This window comes from Microtus oregoni, unplaced genomic scaffold, assembly GCF_018167655.1.
Source record: "Microtus oregoni isolate MIOR12 unplaced genomic scaffold, Mior012 000021F_ref0000039, whole genome shotgun sequence".
Taxonomy (NCBI): domain Eukaryota; kingdom Metazoa; phylum Chordata; class Mammalia; order Rodentia; family Cricetidae; genus Microtus; species Microtus oregoni.
In genome coordinates this window covers 8,740,447-8,760,670 of record NW_024543080.1, presented here as the reverse complement: position 1 = coordinate 8,760,670, position 20,224 = coordinate 8,740,447, and the positions used below count along the sequence as shown (strand labels likewise).

The 20,224-nt window shown below is 40.9% G+C and overlaps 1 protein-coding gene across 4 annotated transcripts in view; it reads left to right on the top strand.

Moving 5' to 3' along the window:
• Positions 1–20,224, top strand: part of Slc4a4 (solute carrier family 4 member 4) — a 331,040-nt gene that overhangs the window by 173,594 nt on the left and 137,222 nt on the right. For all 4 annotated transcript variants that reach the window (XM_041671195.1, XM_041671197.1, XM_041671196.1 and 1 more), the window contains one exon: positions 13,996–14,072. In XM_041671195.1, coding sequence (XP_041527129.1) covers positions 13,996–14,072 — 77 coding nt within the window. The remainder of the gene's footprint in view (positions 1–13,995; positions 14,073–20,224) is intronic.

Genomic DNA, 20,224 nt, shown 5'->3' with positions numbered 1-20,224 from the left:
CAGCAAGGCATCTGTCACTTTGATAAAAGCTCTCTGTCACTCAGTCAACCCCATGTGACTACACCTCTCCTGTGTGGTGATGAAAAACTTCTTAGGGATGTCAGTGCTCATTTTCTGATGACTAAGACAGTTTTAACTTCCCACCTCTGGACGTGAATCAGAGGAACAACTTCTTGTTCTCTGCACTCATCTCCTAAGACCGGAGAAGTCCTGACGATGAGTTGATATGGAACCCCAACCATGGCCGTTTTAGTTGACAGTCTCCCCTTGATGTCAGGGGGGATCCTGGAAAGAAAACAAGACTACCAGTTATTGAACCCCTGAGCAAAATACTAACGCATGTGGGTCCTTCCTTGCTGATTGCTTATGTCAGTCTTATTGAAGCATTATCCCACTTTCTATCGTTTGATTATGCTAACTTTGTCTTCTTCCCATTGCATCATTCTAAATAGTTCAGTAGAGTGTGTTCAGTAGCTTTATCTGAGGAAAGTGAAGTGTAAACCACCATTTGAACTCTTTACCTAGTCTTCTCTACCCATGACCCAGTTAAAAAGACAGTGGTCAGTAAACACCCCCCCCCACACATGTATAGCTATATATACATATATGTATATACGTAACTATATATACAAGTATAACTATATAGATATCTGTGTATATAAATTGGTGTGTGTGTGTGTGTGTGACTTAGAAGTAGGACACTTCCACCTGAGAGTAACAAGTTTCTCAGTAAGAATATTGCTTTTCCAGTAGAAAATCCTGGTGTTTGCCTAGCATGCTCAAGGCCTGGGCTTAACCTCCTGTAGTGCATGTATATACAAGTCAGGAGAAAATCCCAGACCCCCCCCCCCATAGTTTAGACCCAAATTCCCCAAGATATCTCTAGAGTCACTGAAGGCCGCAATAAGGTTGTCATACCTTTAACCCCTAGGTGCCACTTCAGTTGAAAGGGAGCACGTGGGCGTGTAATTATCAGGAGTATTTGTGCCTTGACTTCATCCTCTTTTAGATTTGAGGCACCATAATCTGGAGATTCTTCAGGGCCACGAGAGCCTGGAGGTATTTGTGTCTCCTGTCCCTGCTCCTAGCGTTTGGGGTGTCTTGTATTGATTGACTGCAACCTGAGATCAGTTAAGCAGAGTGCAGTCAGTGTGTCTATGTGGAGGCCAATGTCAGGGCCTTTCCTAAGTTCTGTGACCCAAAACCCAGAGAAGAAAGTGTAGGTGCAGAGAGCGTGTTTGTTATCACTTTATCTTCTGTGCACACGCCTGTCTTTATCTATCTTCTGTGCACACGCCTGTCTTTATCTATCTTCTGTGCACACGCCTGTCTTTATCTCTGCGTACACTCAGTCGCTGTAGTCGTACTTCCATTGTTTAATCGTCTGCACATCTAGGATTACGAGAATGATTCGCTTTACACACAGGCTCACACTTCTCAGCTCTAAGGGGTTTTGCTGACTAAGGAAAGACATTAGAATCATTGCAGACAGAGTTTGTGGGAAAATATCCCTAGCTATAATTTTTTTAAATTGTATATATAGTATCTCATGGAGGATGCTAAACTATTTAAAATGTAATTCTATTTTATATACAATATTCAACCTCCATGTTTGATTTAATTTAGTGCACCCTTCTAAGGTTTGCCAGTAGTCAGCATTCCTACTGTTTCTCGTGATACTAGCACATTTAATAAATACTTATATAAAATTGCTTATGATATACTTTTTTTTTTTTTTTTTTTTTTTTTTTTTTATTTTTTTTTTTTTTTTTTGTTTTTTTTTATGATATACTTTTATTAACATATTATATCAAAATCTTATCCGTTGAAATGCACAGAAAGACCTCTCCCTTTTCCTCCTCCTCTTTATTTTGCTGTTGAAGCAGGTTTCTGTGTATAGCCCAGGCTGGCCTTGAACTTGCAGATTTGCCTCGGCCTCCCAAGTGCTGTGATGTTGCACATCATCATTTCAAGCATCAGAAACACTCTGAACAAAGAACCACCAGCTCCCCTTTTCCTTTGTACTTCCCAGGGATGTCCTTATAGCAAATACTTTCATTTCACTAAGTGGCTTTTCATTTGGTCTTTTATGTTTTTCATGGCCATTTTTATATCTTCATAAAGATTTCAGTCTGTTAATGTATTCCACAGCAAAAAAACAAAAAACAAAACAAAAATATGCAAACAAACCATTATTCGTATACTTCCTCCTTCCAATTAGGCTACTAATATTTTTTTTTTTTTTTTAGTTCCTTTTTAATAACTCTTGTAGTTTGGAGTAAAAGGCTGCAGTTTCAGCTTGTTTATGTAGCGAGATTGACAGAATGTTTTGACTTCTTGTCAAGGACGTTAGTGTCCAAATCCTCCTTCCTCCCTCTCCTCACTGCTGGTGTCCCCGGACTCTGTCACCGCTACTCTGTTTTCTATCGTCAGTATCAATCAGGTCTGTGTTCTTTCCCATCGCCATTCAATGCTCTGCTTTCTCTCTTAGTTGAATCTAATGCTAAGAATCCCTAAATAGAATTCACATTATGGCAACATTAATATAGTTCACTCAAAGGCTTTGATGATCTCTGTAAGTACATTTTTTTTTGGTAAATATCTATTTTTAAACTGGAACCTTAAAGGGAATTTAAAAAAACTCAGTTTTCTTCATCATTATTGTGCGTGTATGTGCATAGTGTGTGTGTGTGTGTGTGCGTGCGTGCGTGCGTGTGTGTGTGTGCGCGCGCGCGCGCGCGTGTGTGCACATGCGTGTATGTGTGGTAGGGGTAGGAGATATGCGTGCGGAGGTCAGAGGACATGTGGAATTGGTTCTCTCCTTCCACCTTCATGTGGGTGCTGAGGACTAAACTCAGGTCTTCAGGATTTTGCAGCAAGTGCATTTAGCCCCTGAGCCATTTTACCAGCCTTCAAATTAATTAAAGAGCCAAAGAAAAGAAAACAAAATCCCATTATTATACTGTTAAACTCATATCTCAAAGATATCAATAACCTGCAGATTGGCCTCTTCTTGGCTCCAGTGTCACCTTCCCCACTAACCCTGCACTGAAGGTGCTGATTGCCATCTGGGCCTGCTGCACAGTGGATAGTCAGTCATTGACTTCCCGTGCTCTCCTGGGTGCAGAGGGTGGCTTTCTTTTCTTTAGTTTATTTCCTTGTTTTGTTAGATTTTACTATCAGGAAATGCTAACCCTTCTAGAATATATTAGTCCTAGATTTCTATTATCATTTTTCCCTAGTCAATCTATAATTTGGAAGAGCATAGAATTCCTATAATGCATGTCTGCATTAATATAAGTATGAACTTTATATTGTATGCCAGCCAGCCAAAGATAATTTTTTGTTTTATTTTATGTTTGAGAAGGTAAAGGACATCTTTTGTTTTTTTTTTTTTTGACTGTATAACCAGTGCTCTGTCCATGCCAAATGAAAGGATGGCATGTAATAAGTCATGAAGATTCTGTAACCAATAAGACTTACCTTGTCTCATCCAGTCTCAGAGCTGCTCCCATGTCAAGAGATCGGCATATATGTCACCTGTAGTTTCACTGGTTTCTTTCTTTATGTCTGCAGCCAGAATTTTCAGGGGTCTCCCCCAGTCAAATCTGGACTCTATTAATTTTTAAGGAATCCATAGCCTTTCATTTCCTGTGGAAACAAAAGTATAACCTCTCAATCAATGCAATACATTTTCTGAATTCCATTTTAAAGTTAGGACATCCCTAAAGCATGTAGGCTGGTTAAATTCAGCAGTTCCCTTTACCATCCCTTGTCTCTCAGTCGCTACCATTCACTCGTCAGCCTTCAAAAAATCCAAAGTCAACAAAGCATCATACAGGATCCAGACTTCTGTATTTCCCGCCTTTACATGGCAAATTCTTTTTATATTTCTTTACTCCCTCTTTAAAGACTTTTCTGAATTATTTTAAAATTATTATTTAAATAAGTTAAAATTATTTGTTCTTTCCTATGATTATCTATCCCATTTTTTTTTCTCAAGCACCTATGCACACTCTAACCACTTTAAATGGTTTTCTTTTGTTTTGTTTTTCTGGTTTCAACCTGTTTTACTGTGCACCTGTAGTGTTGTCTGACCATGAGAGTCAAACCCTAAACTGCTGTGTGACAGCTAAGTCCTTCACCATGCAGCTCCTGTGCTTGGCCCCACTCTTCCTCAGGTCTGTGAGAACCCAACCGTAAGCTTACAGGCATGACTGAGAGCTATGTTTAAATGAGAGCTGCATTTCCCCACCCAGTTCTAGGAAGTTAGCACCCACAGTGTGGCAGCCATTTTTACTTAGCTGGCTGTTTCTACTTAGCCTGAAGGGTGCTTACTCTCCTGCATAGAGGTGTCTCTTAAAGGAACCATATTCATTTTTTTTTTTTACAGCTGTCTTAGGCCCTATGTGGAAATTTGGGCCCCATGTTGGATGCCTTTTACAGTTAGAATTTTCTTTGGGCCACAACCAGCCCCCAAATAAAGCCATAGATACTTTGTCCTTGGGATACTCTTGATAATGGGTGTTCTGGTTTAGTAACACTTTCTGTCATCAGATTTTAACATTTTTTTACTCCATTCTCTTTGCCTCCTTATCTTTTCTTCTATATTTTCTGGTTTTCTTCCCCATTTCTCCTTTTATAAGATTTCTTATTTTTTTTTTTAACTCATGTTAAGGGGTTCTTTTCATGGTCCTAAGAATGTGTAAATTGCCCATGCTTTTTCAGTCCAGCTGGCCTTGGTGAGCTCCCAATAGATCAGCCCCACTGTCTCAGTGGGTGGGTGCACCCCTCATGGTCCTGACTTCCTTGCTCATCTTCTCCCTCCTTCCGCTCCTCATTGGGACCTTGGGAGCTCAGTCCAGTGCTCCAGTGTGGGTCTCTGTCTCTATCTCCATCCATCACCAGATGAAGGTTCTATGGTGATATGCAAGATATTCGTCAGTATTGCTATAGGATAGGGTCATTTCAGGTTCCCTATCCTCAGCTGCCCAAGGAACTAACTGGGGACATCACCTTGGGCTCCTGGGAGCCCCTCTAGGGTCAAGTCTCTTGCCAACCCTAAGGTGGCTCCCTTAACTAAGAATTGTGTTTCCGTGCTCCCCTATCCAACCTTCCTTTATCCCAATCATCCTGTTTCCCCAAGTTCCCTCCATCCTCCCCTTCTCCCTTTTCTGTCCCCATCTCCCCTTACTCCCATCCCACGCCACCCCCAAGATCCCAATTTTCTCCCTGGCAATTTTGTCTACTTCCCATAGCCAAGAGGATAACGATATGTTTTTCCATGGGTTCACCTTCTTATTTAGCTTCTTTAGGATCACCAATTGTAGACTCCGTGACCCTTATTTATGGCTAGAAACCAATTATGAGTGAGTACAGCCCATGTTCATCTTTTTGGGTCTGGGTTACCTCACTCAGGATAGTGTTTTCTATTTCTATCCATTTGCATGCAAAATTCGAGAAGTCATTGTTTTTTACCACAGCGTAGTACTCTAATGTGTATATATTCCACACTTTCTTCATCCATTCTTTCATTGAAGGGCATCTAGGTTGTTTCCAGGTTCTGGCTATTACAAATAATACTGCTATGAACATAGTTGAACAAATGCTTTTGTCATATGATGGGGCATCTCTTGGGTATATTCCCAAGAGTGGTATTGCTGGGTCCAGGGGTAGGTTGATCCCGAATTTCCTGAGAAACCGAAACACTGATTTCCAAAGTGGTTGCACAAGATTGCATTCCCACCAGCAATGGATGATAAAACCGGACTCTCTGAACATGGCAAACAATGAGGGCTGATGAGAAGCCAAGGACATTGGCACGGGGTTTTGATCCTACTTCATGTTCTGGCTTTGTGGGAGCCTAGCCAGTTTGGATGCTCACCTTCCTAGACATGGATGGAGCGGGGCGGACCTTGGACTTTCCACAGGGCAGGGAACCCTGACTGCTCTTTGGACTGGAGAGGGAGGGGGAGAGGAGTGGTGGGAGGGGGAGAAGGGTGGGAGGAGGGGGGAGGGAAATGGGAGGCTGGGAGGAGGCGGAAACTTTTTTTTCTCAACAAAAAAAAAAGAAATACTAAAAAAAAGAATCGCTGATGTTTTGTTTTGTTTTTTTTTAAGTTGAAAGTGCATTTAATACATTTAATTTACTTTATTTCCTTTTTTTAAAAATTTATTTATTTATTAAAGATTTCTGCCTCCCCCCCAAAAAACAAAATTCATTATTTGCATGTAAGATATTTTTAAAATTAATAAAAATGTTGTTTAAAATGAAAGAAAGAATGTGTAAATTGATGTTTAAAGCAATTGTGTGTTCATTCTAAAACCTTTTTCTCAATTTCTGTTTCAAAGAACCCTTCCTGTGGTTTAACATAAAATCATTTCAGAGCTCTCTATAAGCTAGCAAAATTTTTATTTTATTTTCTAAATTGTATTTCTTTTTCTCCATTCTTATTTATTTTCTCTATGGGGTATATTTAACCTTGGAGTTTTTCTGGCAGAGCTCAGATCTTCTTTTTTTTTTTAAAAAAAAAACATAAACAAACAAAACCCAGAGCCTCATTACAGTTTGTCTTGCCTTGAGTGTGCATACAACGAGCACCTTCTGCCTTAATAAATGGGTTTAGCAAAGTTGCATTTATGGTAGTTTCCGAACAGAGATCAAACAGCCCACTCATTTATTAAAAATATTCATGAAGTGCCACTAATACCCTGAGGCTAGACCTGTGAACAATACAGAATGAAGACCGTGATGTTGAGCTTAAAATTCATATCACAAATAAACAATAAAAATCACTTAAATAAGGCCTTTAATCCCAGCACTTGGGAGGCAGAGGCAGGCGGATCTCTGTGAGTTCGAGAGCAGCCTGGTCTACAGAGCTAGTTCCAGGACAGGCTCCAAAGCAACAGAGAAACCCTGTCTCGAAAAACCAAAAAAAAAAAAAAAAATCACTTAAATAAAAGAATTAAAAAAATAAAATGATCAAAGACACCATATTGATTTTTCTTAGTGATGAAATTCCTTCAAAGGGCTCCAAATGGCTGGTAATATTTTCCCACTCTTCTTAGATTAATATTTATACCCTACTGATTTCTGCAGTTTATATAAAGGATGGGGACTAGGAACAGATGGTTTAGAGACCTTGTTCTGTTTTTTTGTTGTTTATTTAATTTTTTTGTTGTCGTCAAGGATATCTCTGGATAATATGTTGTCGTAGAAAGCAAGACTTCCTCAGTCAGCATTGGTCTAAGGGTGCCATCATATTCCTCTTTATTCAGAAGCTGAGGTGGGAAGCTATTGCGATCGGAGTAACTTTTAAGTGTAGAAAGCTAATAATGGACAATTGGTTCTGTTCAGCGTGGAATTTCACACCGTAGACTATGACTGGATCCGGAAGCGTGTAGTTTTGTTCTCTTACAATCATACTGCATTTGCGTTTAGTATCTTGCCCACTTTGTCACAGAGTTGTGGTCTGGGGCACAGCAGCAGAGTAGCCAGGTTCAGCATTTCCCGCTCCTCTTCAAGAAAGGAAAGAGTAGGAGACCGCATCTTTGGGATCAGCTAAGTTGGAAACTCAGAAGGTAGCTTATCTCATAAACACTGTTAGCTGCTTCTTCTCCACAGTGCTGCCATGCAGGTAGAATATATTCATTGACATTGCGCATCACATTTCTCTTCACTAGACACAGTGAAGTTTATTTGTTCATCCAGATAATGCAGAGACAAGTTTTCTTTTCTGCAGATGTGGGAGTCATAGTCAGAGAATCAAGTTTAAATGATGGTTTTACCATTTGCTGGGTGGCAATGAACATACCCTCCTCTAAGTTCATTTCTGTCTGCTTGAAGTGGGGCTAATAATATCATATCACAGTATTGATATGAGAAGTAAGGCGTGCAGTTCTTGCTATTCAGGAAGTGGTGGATATTGAGCATTTAGAGTACATTAATCAGCTGAGCTTGGAAGATGTCCTCCCTGTCCCAAAATACTGAAGAGAAGAAAGCTAAAATGGGGAGAGAGTTATTGGGGCCCACCTCTTCAAGTCACTAGGATTTGGGCCCTTGGTGGCACAGACATCATGGTGGGATCTTGTGGGAGGTGCCCGTATCCCCTTCAAAGATTCTTTCCTAGGATCTGATTTCCTTTAACTACCCACTCCTTCCCAAAAGGTTCCACCACTTCCTAGTAGTTCCACAGGCTGGGGACAAAACTATAGCATAGGCTTTTGAAAAATAAGCTGCATATATTTCTGTGGCTCTAGGCAGTGTAAATCAGATTTATAGTTCTGAATCTGTGATAAATTTGGGAAATTTATCATTATCTAGATTCACTTATGTCTATTATAATATACAAGCTGCCTATTTTTCTATATACTAATAATTATATGATGATGATGATGAAGATGATGTTTTTTCAAGACAGGGTCTGTGTAGCCCTGGCTGTCAGAACTCACTTTGTAGACCAGGCTGTCTTTGAACTCAGAGATTTGCCTGCCTCTGCACCACCACTGCCTGGGATAGTTATTTATATTTTAAAATGTGTTTATTTGTAATACTGGGGACTGAATCCAGGTAAATACCCTAACTCCAATCTTTAATTTTTTTTTTGTGTGTGTGTGTTTTTTTTTTGTGTGTGTGTGTGTGTGTTTTGAGATAGGGTTTCTGTGTATAACAGCCCTGACTGTCCTGGAACTCAGTTTGGAGACCAGGCTGACCTAGAACTCACACAGATCCACCTGCCTCTGCCTCCCAAGTGCTGGGATCAAAGGCCTGTGCCTTCACTTTTTATTTGGAGACAATATTGCCCTGGCTGCGCTGAAACTTGGAATTCTGCCCTTCTTAGCTTCCTGAGTAGTTAGGATTTACAGGTATAACCCATCAGTCCTGGTAGGGATTTTTTTTATTGTTGTTGTTGTTTAATACTGAAATTGCTGCTTAGTTATTCATGAGAATAAAGGATCCAGTATGGTTCATAGGTCATGAAATCCTTGTTTTAGCTTGTCCCTCTGTATCTTATTAGCTTCTTGTGGAGGTATGAGGTAAGGTGGGGTTAATCTTTCATTGTTTTATATAAATATTAGCTTTTGTGCACACTTTTAAATATCGTTTTTCTCTGCTGTGCATTTCCTCACTTCTTTTCCAGGTCTCTGATAGATGCAGTAGCGCAGGGCTTTTAGAATTGCTGCACATATACTAAAGAATAACAATGATTTTTCAAACAGTACAGAGTGTAATTAATTTTTATAGAAACAGTGTGTACCTGCCAAATGGGTACTTTGAAAATGAAACAGCTTTCAATTGTGTGAAACTGCTTGAAAATGTGATCTCCATTGCTTTCCTTTCCTTTTGGGCTGGAAACAGTGATGTAGAAGTTAATTATCACTGTGCACCCAAGACTAGTTCTTCCTTTTATCTACATACCTAAATATCTATCTATCTATCTATCTATCTATCTATCTATCTATCTATCTATCTATCTATCTTGGTAAAATCACACTTTAGAAGCAAAGTTCCTTTGGGCCAAGAACAGTTCCAAAGCATTTGAATGTCCTGGATTTCAGTTGGAAAGAGGATTTGAATGCTGCCTAGAGTAAGGTATCACCTGTCCCCAAAAGTAACATGCTCTCTGACACCTGTTGGTGCCAGGGGCGGTTTTCTCTAGTCCTCTCACTGAGTGCTGCAGTGTAGTGAGTGTGTATTACATGCCCCAACTCTAAATACAGAGCCCTGATTTATTCTGACAACATGTCCTATTGCATATCTGTTACAGAAAGTACACAATACCTTGTTGTTACGGGCCCGTTGTGTAACAGCTTCCTGCGTTTGTTAAATTCCACGCGCAGATTTCTGATTCCCACATGGTCTAGTTTGTAATCTCTTTTGGCTCTTGTCCTGTCTTCTTTGGTTTTGGTAAGATGTTTCTGTGGTCAAAGTGAGTTTCCAAAACAAAGTTATTTATTGATTTGGTTGTAAAGGTGAAGAATCAAGGGGAAAAAAACAAATACTCTTTTGTGTGTATTTGTATAGTGACGTTGCTGATTTAATGATTTGCTTGAGATAGGACAGGTGGCAGCAGTGGCTTTGTCACGGGGCAGGTTGCCAGAATGATGCCTCTCATTCCCCGAGCTCAGATGGGGTGCTTTGGACTCACAGTCCCGGTAGCAAACTGCCTGCCAAGATGACTTTTCATTTTGAGTAGTGGTTCTCCGTATTTCCCACACTGCAGTGCTGCTCGGAGGGTTGGACAAAGCTCCTTTGCCTATGTCCCATGCCCAGAGTTCTGTTAAAGTTAGAGTAGGGTGAGCCTCAGACTTTGGGTTCTAATGAGCAGTGCCCTTGTGGTGTGGATGTTGCTGGTCCTGGGTCCTCACGTTGGTTACCATGGAATCAGAGCACTGGGAAGAATTTGGTTGTCTCTGACCCCAGGCGTTGAGGAGGGAGTGTGCTGCATTTGTTAGGGTCAGAGTTAGGAAAAGGCGAAACAATTCCAATCTTTTTATCTATTGTTCTGGATTTGTTGTCCTTGGAGCTTTATATCTTACAAAATTGAACACCCATATTAGTTACTTTTATTACTAGAAATCAAATCAAATTTAGGAGGGTCAGTGGATTTGATTGTCCCTTAGTATAGTTGTTTTTTTCTTATCTGGTTCCCGTGTCCTTCTTCAGCCTGTGCCTTCCTCTGCCCCTGACAAAAAGTGACTTGAGACTAGCCACATGATGGACGTCTTTCAGAAAGGACAGAAATAAGACAGGCTTTGTTTCTTTGGCAAGATTGTCACCTCAAGGCTGGGTGGTGGTGAGACACACCTTTAATCCCAGCGCGTGGAAGACAGAGGCAGGAGGATCTCTGTGAGCTTGAGGCCAGCCCGGTCTACAGAACTAGTGCCAGACTTCAAAGCTACACAGAGAAACCCTGTCTCAGAAAAAAAAAAAAAACCGTCACATTAATCAAGTTTATCATTATAATGAAATCCACATTGTATTGGTTTTTAGCTATTCAGGCTTTGTGGCAAGAAGGACAATGGTTGGTTCAAATATACCTTACACTGTTTATTATAGATTTCCAAAGCAAATCTGTATCTTTAATCAGTTACCCCCAGAGTTTAATTTATTTACCTTCCAAGTTATGTCATTACTGAGACTTCAAAAAAATGCATGGAATCGTTAGAAGCCAGTCTGATTTGTTTCTCACTGAAGGCTGTTTAATTTGTGTGTATGATCAGCACTGCTCAGCCTTCCTTGATTAATATGCAATTCCTACTTCTCATGCAGAACAGCTTCCACCCAGGTTGTGCCCATGGTCACTTTAGTTTGTTAGCGAAAGGACAAAGTTAAACCTAACTCCCCATTTCCCATTAGTTCTCGTCTCAGCATTATCTGGGGTTGTTAGAGTTCGTTCCTGACACCTCTTGAATTGGGTGGACACTGGAACTTTAGAACAGTTCAAAGCATAAAATGCTGTTCAACAGGACTCCTTTAATTTTGCTTATGAAACATTTTCTCAGATGTTTCTTTCTTTTAAGTCATGCCCTGTGCTCAGATTTTCCTAGAATAAAACATCCTGCCAGGTAAAGGGTTTAAGAGATCTAGGCCATGCTTCCTCAATGAAATGCAGCCGAGTGGGAAATCCCCCGTCTTCCTGGCTCAGAACACTAGGTCTTTTCTAATACAGTGGTTCAAGGAGACTCTATTATTTGAAGAACTTGTGTTACACCAACATTAACTTACTAGGGGTAGATTTTCATCCTTTGTGAGACTGTGTGTTGGGGTTTCTGTCGGAGGGAATTCACCTCTGGGAACAGTGGTTTCTAGCCAAGGAGAAGCTGTGCTTGAACTTGGTGCTGCTTTTCAACCTTTACCCCCTTGCTGGGAAGACTTGCCTGAGTCAGATCATTGAGGATTAATAGCTAGTGCATTGCTCAGCATCCTGCAGGGGTTGTGTCAAATGCCTCGGCTTTGAAGAGTTACTGTTTTGCTTAATAAGTCTAGAGATTGCAGGTCCCACTGCAAAATGGAAGCCCAGGAGCCTGTTGATTAACATGGTCTCCTTGCAGTCTGCCAGCTTGCGGCTCCTCTGTATGTCCTGTAGACGGCGTAATAACCAGGCTAGCTTAATATGAAACAGCAAATTTTAATGAAGGAATAGCTTACAACATCAGGGATCCAGCGATGAGCAGAACGTACAAAAAAAGAGAGACCGGGTGGCTCATGCCGCCAGATTTATATGTAAACATTAGCCCGAGGCGAACATGCCCTTCATTGGGCGGAGTTTCCCCTACATCTCCCCTTTTTGTCTCAATAAGACAGAACTAAACCAAATACAACTATATACAATAGTAACAAATAAATATAACAATCAATATTGAGCAAGAAACATATAACAAAAGTTTTGCTAAACATTCTGTCTCAAGGAGTCTAAATAAGGTAGAGAGTAACTACAGTTATCTAATCTTTAACTCCGTCAAAGATCTGAGAAGGGAGTTAATACTACTTAACAAACGAGAGATATCCAAGATGTGCAACAAATGACAGAGACAACTGACTACCTGGGCAATCACTCAAAGTCTTGTTTGCAATGTTGAGTCAACCAACTTTGGCTAAGGCCTAACATAACTGACATACCATTATTAAAAAACAAGGAACTTTCTTAGAATTATCCTACCCTGTCTTGGCAAGATAAGACAATCCTGTTTTATCCACTTATGGATATTCTGTATCTTTGTCAGTAGTTGAGGTATGGGCTTTTCTTAACCCAAAGGCCAGTTCTGCGAAGAAGACAAGCTCCCAGTGGAGTATCTTTGGTGCTCAACATTTTCTCGGGAGTAGAGTGGCGTTGTCAGGAGTAATTGTGTCTCGTTGGCACAGAATTTTAGGTTAGATTAAAGGCCATTTTCTACAGCTCTTCGAAGAGGCTGAAGATTATATTATCTATACTAAATATAATCCCTATGCATCTAAAAGACCTGATTAATTCTCAATACCTATCTAATTTGAAGACTAAGAGAATAAACAACTGTGCAATATATGAAGACAATGATCTTCAACTGTAAACAATGTCATTACATATCAAATGCAAACAATGTTATTATATAAATAATATCAGAGGTAGAAATGTACATTGTAATATGGTTAATGTATCAATACAATATAGACAAAGTTATAAGTATACAAAAATAGAGGTAGGAACACTTATATTCAATATTCAATATATCAATATACATGAAACAGTACCAATACAATTTTCTAAAAACAGTAATTTACAAATACCAATCATATAACACTGTTGGGAATAACTGGGTCGATTACTAGTGAGTTTGACCTCTGGCTGCCATAGGAAGACCAGTGCATTGTTGTATGCCATGTATGGTTCATTCTTCTACTTAAAGAAGTTTGTCCCGTTACAGAGGAAAAAGGGAAGTATTTGCCCGGGTAGTAGGAATGCTGAATGGTCAATACCATTTTGAGGCAAAGACTGGGGATTCTGGGCCAGATACCCACAAGGGGAACTAATTGTGACCAAAATGTCTGCTGAGCAGAGGAGAGTGGGTAGCTTTTCTGGGTGACCAGAGAGTCTTATGCTTGGAAGGATAGCCCAGGCCAAGGGTAGAGGGAATCCAGGCACACCCAGGATCAGTTCTGCTGGAGACAGGCTGTGTCTCTGGGTGAAAAGCAAAGGAAAAAGGGGCAGTAGACTATACGTGTGTAAAAGACAGTGAGAGACATGGTCACAGCTGGAGAAGCAGGTTTTTATACTTACTGGTTTAGGCAACTTGAAATATAACCAGGCAATAAGGCGAAGTATTTGGGATTTTGCATACTTTCCGCTTAGCTGTATGTGTGCTCCAGCCTGAACTCAGAAAAACACCACAGGATTGAATGTGGTTAAAAGTCTCGCCACCATCCTCATCACCATCTCTCAGTGTTTGCAGATGCTCATCCAAAGCTGGTACCCTTGAAAAGACGTCTCTAATCGGAGTTCATTTGTGTTTTTCCAGGTAGCCCAGCCATGACCCATAGGAATCTGACTTCCTCCAGTCTGAATGACATTTCTGATAAACCTGAGAAGGACCAGGTAAGCAAAGACTTTTCCTCTTTGAAATTGAAGATTGACTGTGTATCTAAGAGATGCTGGGTTGGATTAGAGATAGTGATTGCCACCTCTAAAATGGACATTATGTACAGATAAGAGTTTTCTCCTTTTCTAAGGAAGAAAACAAAATGTGTGGGGATCAGAGGAGGAGCCAGTGAGTCTTGGCTTTGGCCTTTTGTGATGCATTCTTCTGGGCTCTTTTAGCTTTGGGGCTACAGTTGCCTGAGCCTGGTCATATTAATAACCTTTAGCTTGGGTTTGTTATAGGGATAAAGTGGGTTATTTTCTGAAAAACTGTTTTGGTGTACTCTAAAAGGCTAAGAGGTGCTGGTAATTGTACATCGTTAAGTGTCTGTAATAAAGGACAGAGATTTTGAACCTTTGCTATTTTCTTTTCTTTTGAAGAATGTGATATAAACTAGGTCATTTTTCTAGTTGACTGGGTCTGTGGAGATAGATTATAGTTCAACAACATAATATATTGATACTTCTTGATGAAGAAAAAAATTCCTAGAGCTCCAATGAAATTAAAGTTCCATGTTTTAAAGACAACAGAGTGGACATACACACATAGACGCGAGCGTGTGTACACACACACACACACACACACACACACGCACGCACACACACACACGTTTCCTCCATACATGAGCATTCATTTACAAATATTCTAGACACATGTAGTTCTGCACATGCACACATACATATATACATACACATACACACACACATACTGAAATTCTAGCCTGCTCCAAGATTTATAGGTAAATAGTAAGGGACATGAAATGAGAAAAAATGGTTTTGGTACTTGTTTGTGATGGTCCCAGTTTTCCCCTATGTTAAGAAGAACCAGTACTCTATGTATGCTTCAGAAAACCACACATCTGATTCTTTCTCTTAAAAATTTCCTTTTGTGTTTCTTGATATAACAGCAGAACACAATTGTAGTTGGCTTCACGCTTAGCACACTAACTGGGTATCAGTCCCAAGGCCTTCTTCTTTATCTGTCTCTTTAAGTAGGGTAGCTTTGACTTTTTTGTTCATACTTTGCTATTTTTTTCTGCAAAAAAATTTATGACAGCGTTATTTCTTTAACTGGCAGCTCTTGTACCAATGACAAGAGTTTTATAGGCTGTGGTGAATTCTAAAAAGTACAGGAAAGGTGAAATTACTCTCTTACTTATACAATGGCTCTTGGATTCTTTCTGCCTTCTCACTGATGCTTCCTTAAAAGGCCTTCATTTGCCCAGACTGGATCACTAGAAAAACCTTTGGAGCTAATCTCAGTCCCATTTTCTCTCAGTTCAATAGGCTTTTTGTACCGCTGCTTCCCTTTCTCCCTGTGGATTAGAAGCATAATGGGTTTCTAGCAAGTTAAGTTTGACATCTCCCTCAGATCTGGTGTCATCCTTATCTGTTGGTGTGGGGGGAAAAGGCCTCTTTCTCAGGACTGATTCCTGTCCTTGGCATGACCTTGACATTTACTCTTGACTCCTTGGGCTACTCCTCCACAAACACTAACCTGGTTAGTTCTGCTTTCTTCTGATGGTTCTGGACATGGTCAGGGTTCTGGGCATTTGCTCGTGAATGTGTTGGTAAGCACACACCTGTGGCATAAAGAGAATCTGAACCCTTAGAATTTCCTTCAAAGCTGCCTTGCTCACTGTGGCTCCATCCAGCTTTTATCAAACAATGCTAATTACTCACAATCTCTGATTGGGAACTTGAGCTTGGAGAAGGAAACACCAATTAGGGTTGACATATCAGTTTGATATATTTTTTTGAATAAGTCTTCTTTTATTAGGGATCTTTAGATAGACATTTGTGACTAGGCAGCTGGTAAGCGCGGTCTGAGAGAAATTTGTTATGTTGCTGGGTCTCTTTAAATCTGGGCATATGTAGAGGAAGTCTCATGGCTTCCAGTGTGAATGACATCCAATTTATCTTCATGGATCAGAATACTTTGGTGCATCATGGGCCTTGGTTGTTGATTTTGCTGTAAAATGTGTGTAGTGTAGGTTTTTAAAATCAACGTTTCGGGTTTTTATTTTGCCTCCTGTCAGCATTCTATAGCCGCTGACATTGCTGTTAAAGCTCAGGGATTTTACTGGTTCTGTTGGTAAAGCTGGCAAATGAGATTTAATGGGTTTATCTTAAGAGACATCCACCCAAATATAGCTGTCACTGCAGCCAGTTAGTCCACTGAGGACTTTCTTCCAAAATGTTCTCTCTTCTTTGCTTTCTTCCAAAGGCTGGAGAGTAGCATAAAGGAACCCATGGTCTTGTCAGCATCGGGCAAGGAGGAGGGATAATGCGGGTGGGGGGGATGCAAGCTAATGCCTTGCATACAAAAGCACTTGGAGTCTTTTAAGGCAAAAAATTAAATAAGTAAAAAGGGCAAGGACTTGCAGATGAGGTTCTATTAACCCCAGGTTTTATTTCTGTAGCTTGTTTTAACAAACCCCACAAACCTGGGGTTGTCTTACCCACCCCCCACCCCCCGTCTGGGTGTGGAAAACAGGTTGCCATACTCAAATATATTTTGAAGAAGCTTTTATAATTAAGTAGCCTATGTCCTGGGAATGAGTTTGGCAGTGAAGTCAGACTTGTCCTGTGTGCTTTTCCAAGTTGTCCTCCCAAACATCCATCCAAGTGCAGCTGAAGTCTCTGATTGACGGATGCTTCTGACTGGATACAATCTGAATTGTTGTAACTGGGCCCTGTGTGACTTCTGGAGCTACATACCTTCCTGCTACACAAGAGATGGGTTTTATGTTTGGAGTTACGACGAGGAGCTGAGTGGCTCTTTCTGACAGCTCCAGGGTGACACAATTGGAGGTTCTATTTTTCATGAGATTCTATCTTGAGGAAGCCGCAGAAACAAATCTCTGGACTGCACTTTTTCTTCCTCGCTCTGCCAAACCTATGTACTCAGGATTTCAGGAGCGCTGCCCAGTTGCAAAATAGTGCTAAACAGTTAAGAACAGCAGAAATGCAGAGCCCAAACCGGGCGATGCCGTACCTCAACCCCCTTCCCGCTTGGATGTTATGTTTACTAAGCAGAAAAGCACCTGTGAGGAGTACATACCAGTGCATCTGGAGCTCATCGAGTCGTGCATCTACGCAAATCTCATTTTCGTTGTTGCTGGAATATTCTTTGCATTAGCCAGTTACTGTTCCCAGTTGTCTTTGCTTTGCCTTCCTGCATTCCTTTCTTCCTTCTCTGATCTTTGAAAATGGAGCTGAACAAGAGAGGTGATGCAGATGCTAGGCTTGAAGCCCAGTGTTTGTGAGTGACAGGATAAGATGAGGTGGGTTTTTTTCTCTCCTAGCACCAGGGACCCCACCTAGGGTTGTGTACCTAAGACACAAGTCTTCAACCGCTGAGCTACATCTCCAGCCCTAAGACGGCTCCCCTCAGCATTAGCTCTTAGAGATGTACTATGCTTATACCTTTGGAGGGCCCGACTCTTCCAGGCTACCCATAGTGTAGTATTGTCTCCCACTTGCAGGCTCAGTGTCAGGCAAATTGCAGCCTGTAGATCCACAGTGCGTGTTGTAGGTATAGAAGCACTGTACAGATTCCCAGGAATACATGTAAGGATCATGTGACCTTGTAATCCCTTACCTGGTTACCTCATTGTTTAACAGAATTATCAGGCAATATATCACATCGGTCTCCTGGAAGAATCTGACCTAGGATTAATTCTTCAAGTGTATCATGATTATTTTAAACATTATCTGATGTCTGTCATCTCTAAGTATACTTGGAAGCCTTGAGTTTTATTTTTATAGTCTTGGCCATTCATGGAAATAGATGTAAATTTAAATATTTTGCCGGAGAGTAAGAGGATAAACCGTTAAATCATGTCTGAATTTGAAATTGCTGTCTTGACAGCTATAAGAGGGAATCTAGAAGGACCCAGTCTGTGGCTGACTATTCTCATCCTTCCATACATACAATGCAGGATTGACTCAGCAGAGCTTAGCCGGGGTGATGTTTTCATGGCTTCTAAGTTGAATTTCCATCCTCGGGCCTTCACACGGGTTCTTTCATGGTCACAGATGCAGACAGGCACACAGGCAGTACTTCCTCCTCTCTGTGGGTCTGAATATGGGTGGTCCACCTTCACTCTGGGGAGGAAGCTGCAGTGAAGTCTTCTCTGAGGTTATAATCTTGTCTTTCAAATGTTCTCAGGGACCTTTGGGACACTGCCATGTCAGGAGAGTGCCAAACAGAATCACATCTGTGAAAACTAGAGAACAAAGAAATGTTGTCCGTCCTTTGACGGCCACAGTCACTCCAGATTTGGAAGTAGCCATGAGCTGCCCCATGGCTCCGCAGCCACAGTTTTCCTTTAGCCCTGTGTTTTGTTGTTTTTTAGTTTTTCCATGCGTTTTAGTTAAAATAGGATTGTGCCACATCCTTTCTTCTCTTTCCTTCTTCCAGCCCCTCTCAGGACCCACTTCCAACTCTCAAACTGATAGTCTCTTTGTCTTTGATTATTATTGCATCATGCATGCATGCACTCGCCCACATGTGCAGTCTTGCCCCCCAGACAACTATAGAAATACAGTCACCCGAGTCCGTTTTTATTGTTTATATCTATATGGTTTCAAGGCTTTGTATTGCATAAAATAAGGGGTTCATCTCTGCAAGAGGTGCTCTCTCTCTCTCTCTCTCTCTCTCTCTCTCTCTCTCTCATTTTATTTATTCCCCGTTGTTCTTTATCCAGGGGTGGGACCCTGTGAGATTCCTGCCCTTCTGCATTAGCATGTATACTGATATTTGCTATTGCTTCTGGTCTTGTTCATGTAGCTCTTTCTAAGAGAGACCATTTCACAGCAGACATCTGTTGCAAGGAGCCACTTGTTTGTCCCGGCCACCCAGAACTGAAATAGCCACACAGAAACTGTATTAATTAAAACACTGCTTGGCCCAGCTCTAGCTTATTATTGGCTAACTCTTAAATTAATTTAACCCATTTCTATTAATCTGTATATCACCATGTAGCAGTGGCTTACCAGCAAAGATTTGGCATGTCTGACTCTGGTGGCAGCTCCATAGGGTCTCTCTCTGTCTCTGCCTTCTTCCTCCCAGCATTCTGTTTAGTTTTCCCCACCTAGCTCTGTTCCTGTACAGCTCTGCTATAGGCCGAAAGCAGTTCCTTTATTAACCAATGAAAGCAACATATAGACAGAAGGACCTCCTACACCAGACATCCTAGTATTCTGACTTGAAGGAGATTTTTTTTTTAACCCCTTTTCTGCATATTTCTTGAGCCATGGATGCAGAAGCTGTGATACAGATGTTTCTACTGGGCCTTGGACCTCCAAGATCTTATGACTTTTGTATTGTTTCCAGTTCTGGTTTTCTGTGATGGTCTCAGTTTTCTCTAAGCAAAGAGAAGTTTCTTTGATTCAGGATGGTAGCTACACTTACCTCAGAGTATAAGGTTACAATTTAGAATATAGTAAGAGTATATGGTGTAGAAAAGTGGGAGTAGTAGAGTCTTTCCTAAGGTGCATGACCTCACTCGCCCTGGAAATTGAATAGGTTTCTGTCACCAGGTATTATTGCCTTTGGGGATGCTGAGAGGTCGGAAAAATGGGGAGGGACTCCAGCTGGGGTGGAGGGAGAGAGGTCAGTACTTAAGGAGAAGGAGGGACAGATAGCACTAAGGTTGTTTGATAAAGTCTCAAGGAATCATATTATTATATATTTTCCAAAAATTATGCACTATATGTGTGTGTATGTGTGTGTGTGTGTGTGTGTGTGTGTGGTATGTGTTTGTGTGTGCCACTTGGGCTGACAGTGATCCCACAAAAACCATAGACTAACAAAACTCACAGTACGAGGCACCAGAAACTTCCCTTTGACTGCTTAGTCAGGATAGTCCAAGTTTCTCCCCAAAGAATATAGTCTATTGATGTTGGGCTTTGGTGCCTCTCAGAGGTTGAAGGTAAGTTCCTTGTATTAGTTAGGGTTCTCTAGAGAAACAAAACTGATAGGATGAATGTATGTGTATATATGTGTACATGTGTGCATGTGTGCATGTGTGTGATTTGTTAGAGTGGTATACAGGGCATGACCCAGCTAGTTCAACAGTGGCTATCTCCTGATGGAAAGCCAA